Source organism: Ranitomeya variabilis, chromosome 2, assembly GCF_051348905.1.
Source record: "Ranitomeya variabilis isolate aRanVar5 chromosome 2, aRanVar5.hap1, whole genome shotgun sequence".
NCBI classification, from domain to species: Eukaryota; Metazoa; Chordata; class Amphibia; order Anura; family Dendrobatidae; genus Ranitomeya; species Ranitomeya variabilis.
The window spans coordinates 775,977,466-775,995,962 of NC_135233.1; the positions used below are offsets into that span (position 1 = coordinate 775,977,466).

General features: G+C 43.9%; 1 protein-coding gene across 2 annotated transcripts in view; it reads left to right on the plus strand.

Moving 5' to 3' along the window:
• The first annotated feature begins 512 nt into the window (after positions 1–512).
• The window catches only part of GJB7 (gap junction protein beta 7), a 50,345-nt gene continuing 32,360 nt past the window's right edge, over positions 513–18,497 (plus strand). The window contains exon 1 of one of the 2 annotated variants that reach the window (XM_077289765.1): positions 513–654. Coding sequence is in view for 1 of the 2 variants with exons in the window: in XM_077289764.1 (XP_077145879.1) it covers positions 770–782 (13 nt within the window). In the remaining variant the exon portion in view is untranslated. Of the gene's footprint in view, positions 783–18,497 lie in introns of both variants that reach the window. The other variant, XM_077289764.1, reaches the window with a different exon arrangement.

Consider the following 18,497-nt stretch of genomic DNA (forward strand, 5'->3'; position numbering starts at 1 on the left):
TTCACAAACGACCTCCATCAAACCTCACTGAGCTCAAGCTGTTTGCCAAGGAAGAATGGGCAAGAATTTCAGTCTCTCGATGTACAAAACTGATAGAGACATACCCCAAGCAACTTGCAGCTGTAATCGCAGCAAAACGTGGCGCAACAAAGTACCAAGTTAAAGGGGCCCAATAATATTGCACGCCCCACTTATCAGTTTTTGAATTTCCACAAAAATTTTAAATAATAAATTTCGTTCAACTTCACAATTGTGTTCCACTTGTTGATTCTTCACCAAAAATTTACATTTGGTATCTTTATGTTTGAAGAATGATATGTGGGAAAAGGTTGAAAAGTTCCAGGGGGACGAATATTTTCGCAAGGCACTGTACATGTAATGCACAGAATAATAAAGACGATATTGGGTACAAGGTAAGTTTATAATGTGCTGCTTTATTTGTATAGTAAATATGCCTATAATAATCCACTCTGGTTCTTCGGCTCTTTCACAACAGCAGAGTTGATCTCCTGACTAATTCTCACAACAGACGATCAGGTTACACTTGTTCGCCATCCCTTGGTGACAGCGCTTTGTAACAAAGGAAATGTCATTTCTATGAATATTTAATGCCGTGAGCATGCTGTAGGCTCTCCGTCTCCACTCACACGTCAGGTAGGTCTTTATCTCCTGATTTTTCTTTTCTCATTCCTGTTTGCAGGATGAGTTCCATATTCTCAGGGAACACACACAAGGACAAGAGGATGTGGCTGTGCTCTGTCTTTAGCATATGACCATCAAAGGCATGTACCCTGTGGATTATTATACTTCAATGGGTTTTGTTAAATTATTTTCCTTCTATTCTGTTTTTTTTCCTGTATTTGATGCATTTTAAGTGTCCACCATAAGAGGAGGATATCTTTTTTTATGCTGTCGCTTATTGTCACATACTCTGGAAAAACGTAAGCACTGCTTTCTGCAAATGTAACTATAACTCAGAACAGTAATAGAAAAAATGCAGGATCCTTATAATTGCAAGTTTTACTGCAATATATTTGCATTATTTCAGAAGAAAAAAGGAACATTTTGTGTTTTTGGCCCTGATACCGTTGTCCATATAATTGACAAGGCATTCCTTTTAGACCTGGTTTCCTTTAGAGTAGTCTAAGCGTATGAAATCAAAAGGAAGCATGTATATTTCACAAAAATAGATTATACCACGAAGAATAAAACGGTATTTATATTTATCAATGCAGAAGTTTTCTTGATGTCTTTAATAGACATAAATAATAATAGTATTGATGCTAATTTACTGCCTTGTTACTATGAGAACTTGGGTTCTGCCAAAACAGCCTGAAGTCGTATTCTCATGAGGACGACTCTCCAGCAGGTAATGCGATTTCTCAAGGGAACTGAAAGCAGACATGCGTTATTCAGGACAAATGCACATATTGGTTCTTGTATAAATAGGAGGTGGAACACACATAGACCTTGTACAGACAGTTTTGCTCACTAGTCCTATTGTGGCAGTCAAGGCTCCACTTGGCGGCTGCAGGTGCTATACAAATAGTGTGTGTACCCTTTAAGGGGGAGTTTCAATTGTCACTAATAAGAGCGACAATTGACATTTGAATAAGGATTAGGCATGCTAACAATTTCTAATACAATGTCTGATACTGTTATATAATGTTTGCAACTATGATATCAACGTATAAATGTGCCCTTTTCTGCAACATTTAGTAATTAAAGTATAAAGAAAACAATGCTTTTTTTCTAAAATATTTAAACAGAATTTATCTCTAGGGTCAACTCTCCTAAGCAGTCTATGCAGATCATAGAACGCTGAATAAATTGATACCCTGATATCTGCGATTTGATGTCTTATTCCACAGAAATCCATATTTTTCTTATTTGTAAATGAGCTCTTAAGATCATCATCTGGCCCATAGGTCTTATCTAAGAATCTGCCTCCAGAGCTCAGTTTAAATGAAAGGGGGCATTGCCAGTGTGAGACATGTAGATCAGGAGAGCAGGCTCTCAGTCATTATTTGTCTCACACTGGTAACGCCCCCTTTCATTTAAAATGAGCTCTGGAGGCAGATTCTCAGTGAAATCTATGTCCTGGCCATAGCTATAAGAAAATGGAATTTCTCTGGAATAAGACATTGGATTACAGATATCAAGGTAGCATTTTTTTCAACTTTCTATGACAAACATGCCCATATAGATGTCTTAGTAGGGTTGATCCTACTGACAGATTCCCTTTAAGCATTGATATCATAGAGTCGTCATAGGAAACGGATCTGTGTTAGTAATATGCTAACGTTTGGGAATATACTCATCTTAACCAAATTGCTGCTATCACTGAGAAATCAAATGACTCAAACTTTGCAGCCTGTGGGTGCCCACCCTGTGACTCTTCCTTCTTGTGTCCTGTCTCGTAGACCTACCTCATTATTCCTTTCCATTCACTCACCTTGGTCTCCCTCACTGCTGTATTCCCTGGTCTCTTCCTATAGCACAGAGTATGTAGAGAAGAGCATACACTGTGTATGATTAGGGCCTGGCCAGAGAGGATAGTGATGCTGAGATGTACGAGCCACTCCATTCTTTGTATTGTTGGGCAAAGCGCTTATGCAACATGTTCGCTCAGTCTGAGTAATGACAGTGAAGCCTCATAGTTTTTCTGTTCCTTGCTAAGCTTGACTCCAGTCTTAGAAAATCCTATATCTGATTGCAAAAAATACTAAACATCAAAGTAGTATAAATCCAATTACTTTATTAATAAAATATACAATAATCGCAAGGTATAAGAAAAGGCTAAAACATAAACCATTAAAAACTTATTAGACAGTGTGACCATCAATTTGCAGAAAACATACCTAATACAATTTATACAATAAAGTTTCAGGTGTGATGTTTGACAGACAGGGCATTGGGTTTGTTCTGCATGTATTTACGTAGTTCTGAATTTTGATTGCCGTGTATTGTATTTGTAGATTGTAAGCTTGCGAGCAGGGACCTCACCCCTAATGTCACTGTTTAAATTGTCTTATCTTGTATTGAATTTATCGTCTGTACGTGTCCCCGCTTAATTGTAAAGTGCTGCGGAATATGTTGGCGCTATATAAATAAAAATTATTATTATTATTATTGTATATAGAACCTTTTATGAAATGGTAATATTGGTCCTCTCTCTCTGACTTGCAATTGTTACCTTCTTTAACCCCTTCATGACCCAGCCTAGTTTGATCTTAATGACCTGGCCGTTTTTTGCAATTCTGACCAGTGTCCCTTTATGAGGTAATAACTCAGGAACAGATCCTAGCGGTTCTGAGACTGTTTTTTCATGACATATTGGGCTTCATGTTAGTGGTAAATTTAGGTCAATAATTTTTGCATTTATTTGTGAAAAAAAATGGAAATTTTGCGAAAAATTTGAAAATTTCGCAATTTTCAAATTTTGAATTTTTATTCTGTTAAAAGAGAGAGTTATGTGACATAAAATAGTTAATAAATAACATTACCCACATGTCTACTTTACATCAGCACAATTTTGGAAACAAAATTTTTTTTTGCTAGGAAGTTATAAGGGTTAAAAGTTGACCAGCGATTTCTCATTTTTACAACGAAATTTACAAAACCATTTTTTTTAGGGACCACCTCACATTTGAAGTCAGTTTGAAGGGTCTATATGGCTGAAAATACCCAAAAGTGACACCATTCTAAAAACTGCACCCCTCTAGGTGCTCAAAACCACATTCAAAAAGTTTATTAACCCTTCAGGTGCTTCAAAGCAGCAGAAGCAACATGGAAGGAAAAAATGAACATTTAACTTTTTAGTCACAAAAATGATCTTTTAGCAACAATTTTTTTATTTTCCCAAGGGTAAAAAGAGAAACTGGAACACAAACGTTATTGTACAATATGTCCTGAGTACGCCGATATCCCATATGCGGGGGAACCACTGTTTGGGCGCACAACAGGGCTCGGAAGGGAAGGAGCGCCATTTGACTTTTTCAATGAAAAATTGGCTCCAATCTTTAGCGGACACCATGTCGCGTTTGGAGAGCCCCTGTGTGCCTAAACATTGGAGTTCCCCCACAAGTTACCCCATTTTGGAAACTAGACCCCCCAAGGAGCTTATCTAGATGCATAGTGAGCACTTTTAACCCCCAGGTGATTCACAATTTGATCTATAAAAATGAAAAAGTACTTTTTTTTCACAAAAAAATTCTTTTAGCCTCAATTTGTTCATTTCCACATGGGCAACATGATAAAATGGATCCTAAAATTTATTGGGCAATTTCTCCTGAGTACACTGATACCTCACATGTGGGGTAAACCACTGTTTGGGCACGCGGCAGGGCTTGGAAGGGAAGGAGCGCCATTTGACTTTTTGAATGAAAAATTAGCTCCAATCGTTAGCGGACACCATGTCGTGTTTGGAGAGCCCCTGTGTGCCTAAACATTGGAGCTCCCCCACATGTGACCCCATTTTGGAAACTAGACCTCCCATGGAACTAATCTAGATGTGCGGTGACTACTTTAAACCCCCAAGTGCTTCACAGAAGTTTATAACGCAGAGCCGTGAAAATAAAAAATAATTTTTCTTTCCAAGCAATTTTTTATTTTCACAAGGGTAACAGGAGAAATTAGACCCCAATAGTTGCTGCCCAGTTTGTCCTGAGTATGCTGGTACCCCACATGTGGGGGTAAACCACTGTTTGGGCACACGTCGGGGGTCAGAAGGGAAGTAGTGACGTTTTGAAATGCAGACTTTGATGGAATGGTCTGCGGGCGTCACGTTGTGTTTGCAGAGCCCCTGATGTGCCTAAACAGTAGAAACCCCCCACAAGTGACCCAATTTTGGAAACTAGACCCCCCAAGGAACTTATCAAGACATGTGGTGAGCACTTTGAACCCCCAAGTGCTTCACAGAAGTTTACAATGCAGAGCCTGAAAATAAAAAATCATTTTTCTTTCCTCAAAAATTATGTTTTAGTAAGTAATTTTTTATTTTCACAAGGGTAACAGGAGAAGTGGACCCCAATATTTGTTGCCCAGTTTGTCCTGAGTACGCCGATACCCCATATGTGGGGGTAAACCACTGCTTGGGCACACGTCGGGGCTCGGAAGGGAAGTAGTGACGTTTAGAAATGCAGACTTTGATGGAATGGTCTGCGGGTGTCACGGTGCGTTTGCAGAGCCCCTGATCTGCCTAAACAGTAGAACCTTCCCCACAAATGACCTTATTTTGGAAACTAGACCCCCCAAGGAACTTATCCAGATGTGTGGTGAGCACTTTGAACCCCCAAGTGCTTCACAGAAGTTTATAACGCAGAGCCATTAAAATAAAAAATCATTTTTCTTTCCTCAAAAATTATGTTTTAGCAAGCAATTTTTTATTTTCGCAAGGGTAACAGGAGAAATTGGACCCCAATAGTTGTGGCCCAGTTTGTCCTGAGTATGCTGGTATCCCATTTGTGGGGGTAAACCACTGTTTGGGCGCACGTCACGGCTCAGGAGGGAGCACCATTTGACTTTTTGAACGCAAGATTGGCTGGAATCAATGGTGGCGCCATGTTGCGTTTGGAGACCCCTGATGTGCCTAAACAGTGGAAACCCCTCAATTCTAACTCCAACACTAACCCCAATACACCCCTAACCCTAATCCCAACTCTAGCCATAACCCTAATCACAACCATAACCCCAACACACCCCTAACCACAACCCTAACCCCGACACACCCCTAACCCTAATCCCAACCCTAATCCTAAACCTAATCCCAACCCTAACCACAACCCTAACCCCAACACACCCCTAACCCTAACCATAACCCAAACCACAAGCCTAATCTTAACCCTATTTCCAACCCTAGCCCTAATTCCAATCCTAACTCTAATTCCAACCCTAACCCTAAGGCTATGTGCTCACATTGCGGATTTGTGTGAGATTTTTCCGCACCATTTTTGAAAAATCCACAGGTAAAATACACTGCGTTATACCTGCGGATTTACCGCGGAATTCCAGCGTTTTTTTGTGCGGATTTCACTTGCGGATTCCTGTTGAGGAACAGGTGTAAAACGCTGCGGAATCCGCACAAAGAATTGACATGCTGCGGAAAATACAATGCAGCGTTTCCGGGCGGTATTTTCCGCACCATGGGCACAGCGGATTTGGTTTTCCATAGGTTTACATGGTACTGTAAACCTGATGGAAAACTGCTACGAATACGCAGCGGTCAATCCGCCGTGGATCCGCAGCCAAATCCGCACCGTGTGCACATAGCCTTAGGGTATGTGCCCACGCTGCGGATTCCATTGCGGAATTTTCCGCAGCGGAATTGATAAATCCGCTGCGGTTTTTACTGCGGATTTATCGCGGTTTCTAGTGCGGTTTCCGCTGCGGGTTTACACCTACAGTTTTCTATTGGAGCAGGTGTAAACCCGCAGCGGATTCCGCACAAAGAATTGACATGCTGCGGAATATAAATTGCTGCGTTTCCGTGCGTTTTTTTCCGCAGCATGTGCACTGCGGATTTCGTTTCCCATAGGTTTATATTGTACTGTAAACTTATGGGAAACCGCTGCGGACCCGCAGCTGCGGAAACGCTGCCGTTCTGCAGCAAAATCCGCAGCGTGTGCACATACCCTAATTCTAACCCTAATTCTAACCCTAATTCTAACCCTAACCCTAGCCCTAAACCTAGGTCTAACCCTAACCCTAGTGTAAATATAAAAGTAAATATATTTTCTTTATTTTTATTATTGTCCATACCTATGGGGGTGATAAAGGGGGGGTTAATTTACTATTTTTTTATTTTGATCACTATGATAGGTTTTATCACAGTGATCAAAATGTACCTAGGATGAATCTGCCGGCCGGCAGACTCGGCGGGCGCACTGCGTATGCGCCTGCCATTTTGGAAGATGGCGGCGCCCACGGAGCAGACGAATGGACACCAGGAGGCTCGGTAAGTATGAGGGGGGGATCGGAGCACGGGGGGATCGGAGCACGGGGGGGGGGGGTGGGATCAGAGCATGGGGAGCGGACAGGACGGGGGAGCGGACAGGCGGACGGAGGGGAGCACAGGAAGGAGGACTGGGGAGGCGATCGGTGGCGGTGGGGGGGGGGGCATATCAGGGTTTCCAGCCATGGCCGATAATATTGCAGCATCGGCCATGGCTGGATTGTAATATTTCACCATTTTCATAGGTGAAATATTAGAAATCGCTCTAATTGGCTGTTTCACTTTCAACAGCCAATCAGAGCGATCGTAGCCACGAGGGGGTGAAGCCACCCCCCCGGGCTGAAGTACCACTCCCCCTGTCCCTGCAGATCGTGTGAAATTGGAGTTAACCCTTTCATCCGATCTGCAGGGACGCCATCCCTCCATGACGCCACATAGGCGTCACAGGTCGGATTGGCACCGACTTTCACGACGCCTACGTGGCATTACAGGTCAGGAAGGGGTTAATATTTATTTCTTCAGGAAACTATATTGTATAAAATTGATAACTAAAGAAATTGGATTTACACTACTTTGAATTTTTGTTTACAACAAGGTATATATACAGTATTCATGTCCAAAACTTTTGAAATAGACATACATTATGGCTTTCACAAAATTTGTGTCACGGAGTTACCGCAACAGAGTAGTACTAGAAGACTGCAGCGTCTTATGGCTCCTGCTCCACCACTGAGAAGCACTTCTCCAGTATTATTGAATGTTTTTGTTTTCTTTCAGCAGGACAAGGGTTAATCGGCCATGTGGTAATCCCTGCATTCAGCTGTGCTTGGTTAGCCACTCCCCTCTCCTATAAAAGCTAGGCCTTCAGGCCAGATCCTTGTCTGAGATAGCACTTGCTAGGTAGACCTGGAGTAGTGAGGAGCTGGTGTCTGGAGAGCTGGAGGAGTTTATTGTGCGACAGTTGTTTGGTTTATACGCTTGGAAATTCCTCATCCTTACCTGCCTTATTTTCTTCCCCCTTCCTTCACACCCTGGTGAATACCTCTGTTATTCGTGAGAGTATATTTTGTGTGAGTGGAGTTTTCTTTTACCCTTGTCTTGGCTCCCCTGTTTGTCGGGTTGGTGTACTGCGGTACACGGTAGCGCCTCTCTTCCCCGGGTGGGGAAGGGGACAGACGCAGGGCTGCAGTTAGGAGACAGGGCAAGGGCAGAGGCCCCGGCATCCTCGCCATCTGAGGTATCCCGGGGAATATGGCGAGTTAGGGTGCCCCCTAGTGCCAGGGCCAGGAAAGGTGCCTCTTTGTCCCAGTTTACTCGCCAGTCCAATTGTGACATTATCTCAGACCCGAAAGCCTTTTCTGATCCATGATGGATCCTATCACAGTGCTGTCAGGGCAGTTGCAGCAGCTTAGTTTGGAGGTGGCATATTTACGCACGGTGGTTTCACAACACTCTGTTTCAACTGGTGTGGGGATCTCGTCCTCCAGGCAAACCATTGTGGAGCCCAAGGTCCCGCTGCCAGACAAGTTCTCTGGCGGGCGGGACAAGTTTGTTTTGTTCTGGGAGACCTGTAAACTTTATTTCCGGCTGTGTCCGGTATCCTCTGGTATAGAGAAACAATGGGTGAGGATTGTTATCTTTCTTCTGCAGGGGGACCCGCAAGCAAATAATCAAATTGTTGGGGCAAAATGGTTCTCTAAGATGGACCTCAGGGGGGCATACAACCTCATCCGCATTAAGGAGGGGATGAGTGGAAGACTGCATTCAATATGCCAGAAGGACACTACGAGAATCTGGTGGTGCCTTTTGGGTTGATGAACGCACCCGCCTTCTTCCAGCACTTTATTAATGAGATCTTTAGTCACCTAGTAGGCAGGTTTGTTGTTATCTACCTGGATGACATTCTTGTGTATTCACCTGACCTTGAATCACACCAGCAACATGTCAAGAAAGGCCTACACATACTTCGTGACAATAAATTCTATGTCAAACCTGAAAAGTGTATGTTCTCGGTTGAGGAGATCCTTTTCCTTGGATATGTATTATCTGTCACCGTTTCTCACATGGATCCGGCGAAAGTCCAGGCGGTATTGGAATGGGATCGTCCTGAGGATTTGAAGGCCTTACAAAGGTTTTTGGGTTTTGCCAATTACTACCGTAAATTCATAAAAAACATTTCGGTAGTAGCCAAACCGCTCACTGATATGACTAAAAAGGGGATGGACTTCTCCAAGTGGTCCAGTCCTGCAGGAAGGCATTTGACACATTGAAAAGGTGTTTTGCTTCTGCACTGATTCTTATTCAGCCTGATGTCACTCAGCCTTTCATTGTGGAGGTGGATGCATCCGATGTGGGAGTGGGGGCTGTATTGTCACAGGGTGCGTCTCCTGGTAAATGGCAACCATGTGCATACTTTTCTAAAAAACTTTTGTCAGCTGAGAGAAACTATGATATTGGTAATAGGGAACTCTTAGCTATCAAATGGGCATTTGAGGAGTGGCGTCATTTTTTGGAGGGAGTGGTTCACCCAGTAATGGTGATCACTGACCATATCTGGCCAAACGTCTTACACCTCGTCAGGCAAGATGGGCGTTATTCTTTACCAGGTTTAACTTCTTTGTTACTTTTAGGCTGGGGAGTAAAAATGTTAAGGCAGATGCTTTGTCCCATTGATTTCCTGGGGGAGGTGATAAGTACAAACTGGTACCTATTTTACAAAAAGGGGTAGTGATGGCATCTATATGCTCCAATCTTGAAAGAGAAGTTGCTGATGCTCAGGGGGACGCCCCTGCTACCTGTCCACTTGGTAAACTGTTTGCACCGGTCAATCTCCATCTTAGAACCCTCAGTGAACATCATGATACGTGATACAGTGCTGGATGGACATCCAGGGATTAAGGCCACCGTGGATCTACTTACTCGGCGTTTTTGGAGGCCAGGTGCCTATAAGGATGTTCAGGAGTATGTGGCCGCCTGCAATATCTGTGCGCATTCTAAGACTTAAATAAATCAGCTAGTGGTGGAATCCAACTAATATGACATGTATAGCGATTTGGATTAAAAAGTAACCTTTAATAAATTATTAAAATCTGCAACTACCGTATACAACAAACAAAAATGAAAATTAGTGCAAGGTGTGAAAGACAAACAACAATCAAGGTACTGCAGGATGCATCATACGCAGATGGGGTAATATATCATAGCACCCCTTTATCGGCTGTGCTTAGATCCTTAATAACCACACCACCCCTAATATTTACCAGACCTAAAACAAAATAGCAAAATAAGGGGTATGCGTATCTACTATATAATTGTCTATGGGTTACTTCCGTCTGTCCTTCTGTCTGTCACGGATATTCATTGGTCGCGGCCTCTGTCTGTCATGGAAATCCAAGTCGCTGATTGGTCGTGGCAAAACGTTCATGACCATTGGTCGTGGCGACCAATCAGCGATGGTCATAGTCTGGCAGTGAAATGACCGCTGCTTTACTGCATTGCAGTCATTGCTGAGCGCTCACACAGGGTTAATGCCAGCGTTAATGGACCGCGGTGTAACGCACTCCATTAATGCAGCTATTAACCCCGTGTGACCAACTTTTTACTATTGATGCTGCGTATGCAGCATCAATAGTAAAAAGCTCTAATGTTACATATAATAATAATAAAAAAAGGTTATTCTCACCTTCCGGCGTCGCGTGCTATCCTCGGCAGTGCAAGCGGCAGGTTTCGGTGCAAAGGATGCTATGCGAGAAGGACCTGCCATGACATCTTGGTCATGTGACCGCGACGTCATCACAGGTCCTGCGCTCATACCAACCCTGGGACCGGAAGCTGCCGCATGCACCGCACACAGGCGCCAGGACTTCAAGGGGCCTTCGGAAGGTGAGTATATGTTTATTTTTTATTTTAAGTCTTTTTTAACCACGCATATAGTGCCCACATTGCTATATACTACGTGGGCTGTGTTACATAGTGCGTGGGCTCTGTTATATACTACATCTCTGTGCTATATACTATGTAGCTGGGCAATATACAACGTGACTGTGCAATAAACTATGTGGCTGTGCAATATACTACGTGCTCTGTGTTATATACTACCTAGCTGTGCAATATACTGTGCGGCTGTGTCGGTTCTGTTATATACTACGTCGACTGTGCAATATACTACTTGGCTCTGTTATATACTATGTGGCTGTGCAATATACTACGTAGCAATGCAATATACTACGTGCCTTTACAATATACTATGTCGCTGACCAATATACTGCATAGCTGTGCAATACACTACGTAGCTGTGCAATACACTACGTGACTGTGCAATATACTACGTACCTCTGCAATATACTACATGGCTCTACAATATACTACGTGGCTATATTATATACTACGTGGTTCTGCTACATACTACGTGGCTGACCAATATACTACGTGCCTGTGCAATACACTACGTGGCTATGTTATATACTATGTAGCTATGTTCTATACTACATCGGTTGTGTTATACACTACGTCACTGTGCAATATAGTACGTAGCCTGTGCTATATACTACCTACATATTCTAGAATACCTGATACGTTAGAATCAGGCTACCATCTAGTGTGCTATAAGGATCAAATTAGATTGGGATTAACAATACTAAATCACCCCTAATCTGTGCAATCTCAACATACGAGGATGGTTAGACACCCATTACTGTGTAAATAAATACAAATAGAACCACAGTAGAGAATGCATTTCAAATGGGTGTAACTTATACTAGTCCGAGGACCCTGTTCATCCTCCTAGGGCCCGAGACCCTCCACAGAAAAGCCCCTCTTTTGAGACCACATCAAAAAACCAAGGTCCAAAATAAACAGGGGTTAACAGTGTCAAACATGTCAATGTAGAGATGTCGTCAATAAATAATGCAACTATTTTACAGCTTATGCATATTCAAGAATCACCACCTTCCCCCTTAAAATCTCAAGGGGATTGACACAATAAACAATAGGCATCTTAGAAAAACTGGAAAGGTCTCACCCGCATTAATGTCACCAGGGACATAACCTTCATCTGGATACAGCGGTGGACCACTTCAAAAAACCCCACAACGCGTTTCGCTTATGCTCTTCAGGGAATATAGTAGGGCCAGCATACTAGTGCCATCATAGAGATGCTGTAATAGTATGTTGGTTTTTTGATGTGGTCTCAAAAGAGGGGCTTTTCTGTGGAGGGTCTCGGGCCCTAGGAGGATGTACAGGGTCCTCGGACTGTGGCTGTCCTCAAGGAACATTAGGCTAAAGGTTCCATCTTGGAAATTGGGTCCCAGGTTTATTGGTCCTTATAAGATCCTAGCCGTCGTCAATCCGGTAGCATTCCGCCTTGCTCTGCCACCTTCTTTTAAAATCCACAAGGTTTTTCACTGTTCATTTCTCAAGAAGTTTTCTTTCAGCAGGACGGGTTAATCGGCCATGTGGTAATCTCTGCATTCAGCTGTGCTTGGTTAGCCACTCCCCTCTCCTATAAAAGCTATGCCTTCAGGCCCGATCGTTGTCTGAGATAGCACTTGCTAGGTAGACCTGGAGTAGTGAGGAGCTGGTGTCTGGAGAGCTGGAGGAGTTTATTGTGCGACAGTTGTTTGGTTTATACACTTGGAAATTCCTCATCCTTACCTGCCTTATTTTCTTCCCCCTTCCTTCACACCCTGGTGAATACCTCTGCTATTTGTGAGAGTATATTTTGTGTGAGTGGAGTTTTCTTTTACCCTTGTCTTGGTTCCCCTGTTTGTCGGGTTGGTGTACTTTGTACACGGTAGCACCTCTGTTCCCCGGGTGGGGAAGGGGACAGACGCAGAGCTACAGTTAGGAGACAGGGCAAGGGCGGAGGCCCCGACATCCTTGCCATCTGAGGTATCCCGGTGAACAGGATGAGTTAGGGCGCCCCCTAGTGCTAGGGCCAGGAAAGGAGCCCCTGGTCCCAGTTTACTCCCCAGTCCAATCGTGACAATTTGCTTTGTAAATGTTTTACAAATTTTTGACAAATGCATCAAGTTTATGAAAATACTCAACATTTACAGTGTCGACCCTCATTTTTAGAACTTGTGCCATTCGCTCTGGCAGCAGGATATCAGATTCAGGGCCAAATCCTGACTGACTGACAGCTCATTCTTGTCTTACCAATGCTTGGAATTTATTACAATTTCTGTGTTTTTGTTTGTCCACCGGTTTTTGAGAATTAACCACGGGTTCTCAATGGGATTGGGATCTAGGTAGTTTCCTGGCCATGGACCCAAAAAGGCAATGTTTTGTTCACAGCGCTACAAAATTATCACTTTTTCTTGTGACATGGTGCTGTATCATGATGGAAAAAGCATTGTTCATCATCAAATTGCTCCTGGATCGTTGGCAGAAATTGCTCTTGGAGGATGTTTAGATCTCATTCTTTACTCATGACAGTATTCTTAAGCAAAATTATGAGTAAGACCACTCCTTTGGCTGAAAAACAACCTTGTACATAAATGGTTTTATTCATTTGTCATGCCAACAGTAAAGCATCCTGAGACCTTTCATATGTGAGGCAGCTTGTCATCTAACGAGTGGGCTTTCTCACAATTTTGCTTAAGAACACGGCCATGAATAAAGAATGGTATCTAAACATCTTTCAAGAGCAATGATCCAGGAACAATTGGGTGATGGAGAATCATGTCACAAGTCAACAGTAATAAATGAGTGGCTCAGTGAACGAAACATTTACATTTGGGGTCCAAGGCAGGTAATTCCCCAGATATCAACCTCATTAATCCTCAAAAAGATGGTAGTCAAAAAACCCCACAGAAATTGTGATAAACTCCGAGCACTGATTAGACAAGAATGGGTTTACATTACTCAGGATTTGGACCAGAAGCTGACATTCAGATTCCCAGGGTGAATTGCAAAAGTCTTTTAAGGGAATCAATCTTAATTAGCTATATGGGTATGCAGGTGATAAAAAGGTAAATATAATAATATTTTGATATCTAATATCTCATTTTATTCCAGAGAAATCCATGTTTTTTTTATATGTAAATGAGCTTTTAAGATCTATGGGTCCGACATAGATCTGCATGAGAATCTGCCTCGAAAGCTTATTATCAATTAAAGAGGACATCATTCATCAGTGTAAGACATCTAAATCAGGAGAGAAGACTGTCAGTCAGTACATGTCCCACACTGGTAACTCCCTCTTTCATTTAAAATTAGCTCTGGAGGCAGATTCTCAGGGAGATAAGTGTCATGATTCTCAATGGCGAGAGAACATAGCCCAGCATATATGAGAACTAGCTCTTGGAAGATGGAAACTATACTGACCATGAACTAAACCTGCCGCACAACTAGAAGTGGCCGGGTAGCATGCCTACGTTTTTTTATCCCTAGATGCCCAGCGCCAGCCGGAGAACTACCTAATCCTAGCAGAGGAAAAGACAGTCCTGGCTCACCTCTAGAGAAATTTTCCCAAAAGGCAGACAGAGGCCCCCACATATATTGGCGGTGATTTTAGATGAAATGACAAACGTAGTATGAAAATAGGTTTAGCAAAAATCGAGGTCCGCTTACTAGATAGCAAGAAGACAGAAAGGGCACTTTCATGGTCAGCAGAAAACCCTATCAAAACACCATCCAGAAATTACTTTAAGACTCTAGCATTAACTCATAACACCAGAGTGGCAATTTCCGCTCACAAGAGCTTTCCAGACACAGTAACGAAACAGCAGCTGTGAACAGGAACAAAATGCAAAAACACACAAGGACAAAAGTCCAACTTAGCTGGGAGTTGTCTAGTAGCAGGAACATGCACAGAAAGGCTTCTGATTACATTGTTGACCGGCATGAAACTGACAGAGGAGCAAGGTTATATAGCGACTCCCACATCCTGATAGGAGCAGGTGAACAGAGGGGATGATGCACACAAGTACAATTCCACAAGTGGCCACCGGGGGAGCCCAGAATCCAATTTCACAACAGTACCCCCCCCTCAAGGAGGGGGCACCGAACCCTCACCAGAACCACCAGGGCGATCAGGATGAGCCCTATGAAAGGCACGGACAAGATCGGAGGCATGAACATCAGAGGCAGTGACCCAAGAATTATCCTCCTGACCGTATCCCTTCCATTTGACCAGATACTGGAGTTTCCGTCTGGAAACACGAGAGTCCAAGATCTTTTCCACAACGTACTCCAACTCACCCTCAACCAACACCGGAGCAGGAGGCTCAACGGAAGGCACAGCCGGTACCTCATACCTGCGCAACAATGACCGATGAAAAACATTATGAATCGAAAAGGATGCAGGGAGGTCCAAACGGAAGGACACAGGGTTAAGAATCTCCAATATCTTGTACGGGCCGATGAACCGAGGCTTAAACTTAGGAGAAGAAACCCTCATAGGGACAAAACGAGAAGACAACCACACCAAGTCCCCAACACAAAGCCGAGGACCAACACGACGACGGCGGTTGGCAAAAAGCTGAGTCTTCTCCTGGGACAACTTCAAATTGTCCACCACCTGCCCCCAAATCTGATGCAACCTCTCCACCACAGCATCCACTCCAGGACAATCCGAAGATTCCACTTGACCGGAGGAAAATCGAGGATGAGACCCCGAATTACAGAAAAACGGGGACACCAAGGTGGCAGAGCTGGCCCGATTATTGAGGGCGAACTCCGCCAAAGGCAAAAAAGCAACCCAATCATCCTGATCCGCAGACACAAAACACCTCAAATATGTCTCCAAGGTCTGATTAGTCCGCTCGGTCTGGCCATTAGTCTGAGGATGGAAAGCAGACGAAAAAGACAAATCTATGCCCATCCTAGCACAGAATGCCCGCCAAAATCTAGACACGAATTGGGTCCCTCTGTCAGAAACGATATTCTCCGGAATACCATGCAAACGAACAACATTTTGAAAAAACAGAGGAACCAACTCGGAAGAAGAAGGCAACTTAGGCAAGGGAACCAGATGGACCATCTTAGAGAAACGGTCACACACCACCCAGATGACAGACATCTTATGAGAAACAGGCAGATCCGAAATAAAATCCATCGAGATGTGCGTCCAAGGCCTCTTCGGGATAGGCAAGGGTAACAACAATCCACTAGCCCGAGAACAACAAGGCTTGGCCCGAGCACAAACGTCACAAGACTGCACAAAGCCTCGCACATCTCGTGACAGGGAAGGCCACCAGAAGGACCTTGCCACCAAATCCCTGGTACCAAAGATTCCAGGATGACCTGCCAACGCAGAAGAATAAACCTCAGAGATGACTCTACTGGTCCAATCATCAGGAACAAACAGTCTACCAGGTGGGCAACGATCAGGTCTATCCGCCTGAAACTCCTGCAAGGCCCGCCGCAGGTCTGGAGAAACGGCAGACAATATCACTCCATCTTTAAGGATACCTGTGGGCTCAGAATTACCAGGGGAGTCAGGCTCAAAACTCCTAGAAAGGGCATCCGCCTTAACATTCTTAGAACCCGGTAGGTAAGACACCACAAAATTAAACCGAGAGAAAAACAACAACCAGCGCGCCTGTCTAGGATTCAGGCGCCTGGCAGACTCAAGGTAAATTAAATTTTTGTGGTCAGTCAATACCACCACCTGATGTCTGGCCCCCTCAAGCCAGTGACGCCACTCCTCAAAAGCCCACTTCATGGCCAAAAGCTCCCGATTCCCAATATCATAATTCCGCTCGGCGGGCGAGAATTTACGGGAAAAAAAAGCACAAGGTCTCATCACGGAGCAGTCGGAACTTCTCTGCGACAACACCGCCCCAGCTCCGATTTCAGAAGCGTCGACCTCAACCTGAAAAGGAAGAGCAACATCAGGCTGACGCAACACTGGGGCGGAAGAAAAGCGGCGCTTGAGCTCCCGAAAGGCCTCCACAGCATCAGGGGACCAATCAGCAACATCAGCACCCTTCTTAGTCAAATCAGTCAATGGTTTTACAACATCAGAAAAACCAGCAATAAATCGACGATAAAAGTTAGCAAAGCCCAAAAATTTCTGAAGACTCTTAAGAGAAGAGGGTTGCGTCCAATCACCAATAGCCTGAACCTTGACAGGATCCATCTCGATGGAAGAGGGGGAAAAAATGTATCCCAAGAAGGAAATCTTTTGAACCCCAAAAACACACTTAGAACCCTTCACACACAAGGAATTAGACCGCAAAACCTGAAAAACCCTCCTGACCTGCTGGACATGAGAGTCCCAGTCATCTGAAAAAATCAGAATATCATCCAGATACACAATCATAAATTTGTCCAAATAATCGCGGAAAATGTCATGCATAAAGGACTGGAAGACTGAAGGGGCATTTGAAAGACCAAAAGGCATCACCAAATACTCAAAATGGCCCTCGGGCGTATTAAATGCGGTTTTCCACTCATCCCCCTGCTTGATTCGCACCAAATTATACGCCCCACGGAGATCAATCTTAGAGAACCACTTGGCCCCCTTTATACGAGCAAACAAATCAGTAAGCAGTGGTAACGGATATTGATATTTAACCGTGATTTTATTCAAAAGTCGATAATCAATACACGGCCTCAAAGAGCCGTCTTTCTTAGACACAAAGAAAAAACCGGCTCCTAAGGGAGATGACGAAGGACGAATATGTCCCTTTTCCAAGGACTCCTTTATATATTCTCGCATAGCCGCGTGTTCAGGCACAGACAGATTAAATAAACGACCCTTAGGGTATTTACTACCCGGGATCAAGTCTATGGCACAATCGCACTCCCGGTGCGGAGGTAGTGAACCAACCTTGGGTTCTTCAAAAACGTCACGAAAGTCAGACAAGAATTCAGGAATCTCAGAGGGAATAGATGATGAAATGGAAACCAAAGGTACGTCCCCATGAGTTCCTTTACATCCCCAGCTTAACACAGACATAGCTCTCCAGTCGAGGACTGGGTTATGAGATTGCAGCCATGGCAATCCCAGCACCAAAACATCATGTAGATTATACAGCACCAGAAAGCGAATAACCTCCTGGTGATCCGGATTAACACGCATAGTCACTTGTGTCCAGTATTGTGGTTTATTACTAGCCAATGGGGTGGAGTCAATCCCTTTCAGAGGTATCGGAGCCTCCAATGGCTCCAAATCATACCCACAGCGTTTGGCAAAGGACCAATCCATAAGACTCAAAGCAGCGCCAGAGTCGACATAGGCGTCCGCGGTAATAGATGACAAAGAACAAATCAGGGTCACAGATAGAATAAACTTAGACTGTAAAGTGCTAATTGAAACAGACTTGTCAGGCTTCTTAGTACGCTTAAAGCATGCTGATATAACATGAGTTGAATCACCACAATAGAAGCACAACCCATTTTTTCGTCTAAAATTCTGCCGCTCGCTTCTGGACAGAATTCTATCACATTGCATATTTTCTGGCGTTTTCTCAGTAGACACCGCCAAATGGTGCACAGGTTTGCGCTCCCGCAGACGCCTATCGATCTGAATAGCCATCGTCATGGACTCATTCAGACTCGCAGGCACAGGGAACCCCACCATAACATCCTTAATGGC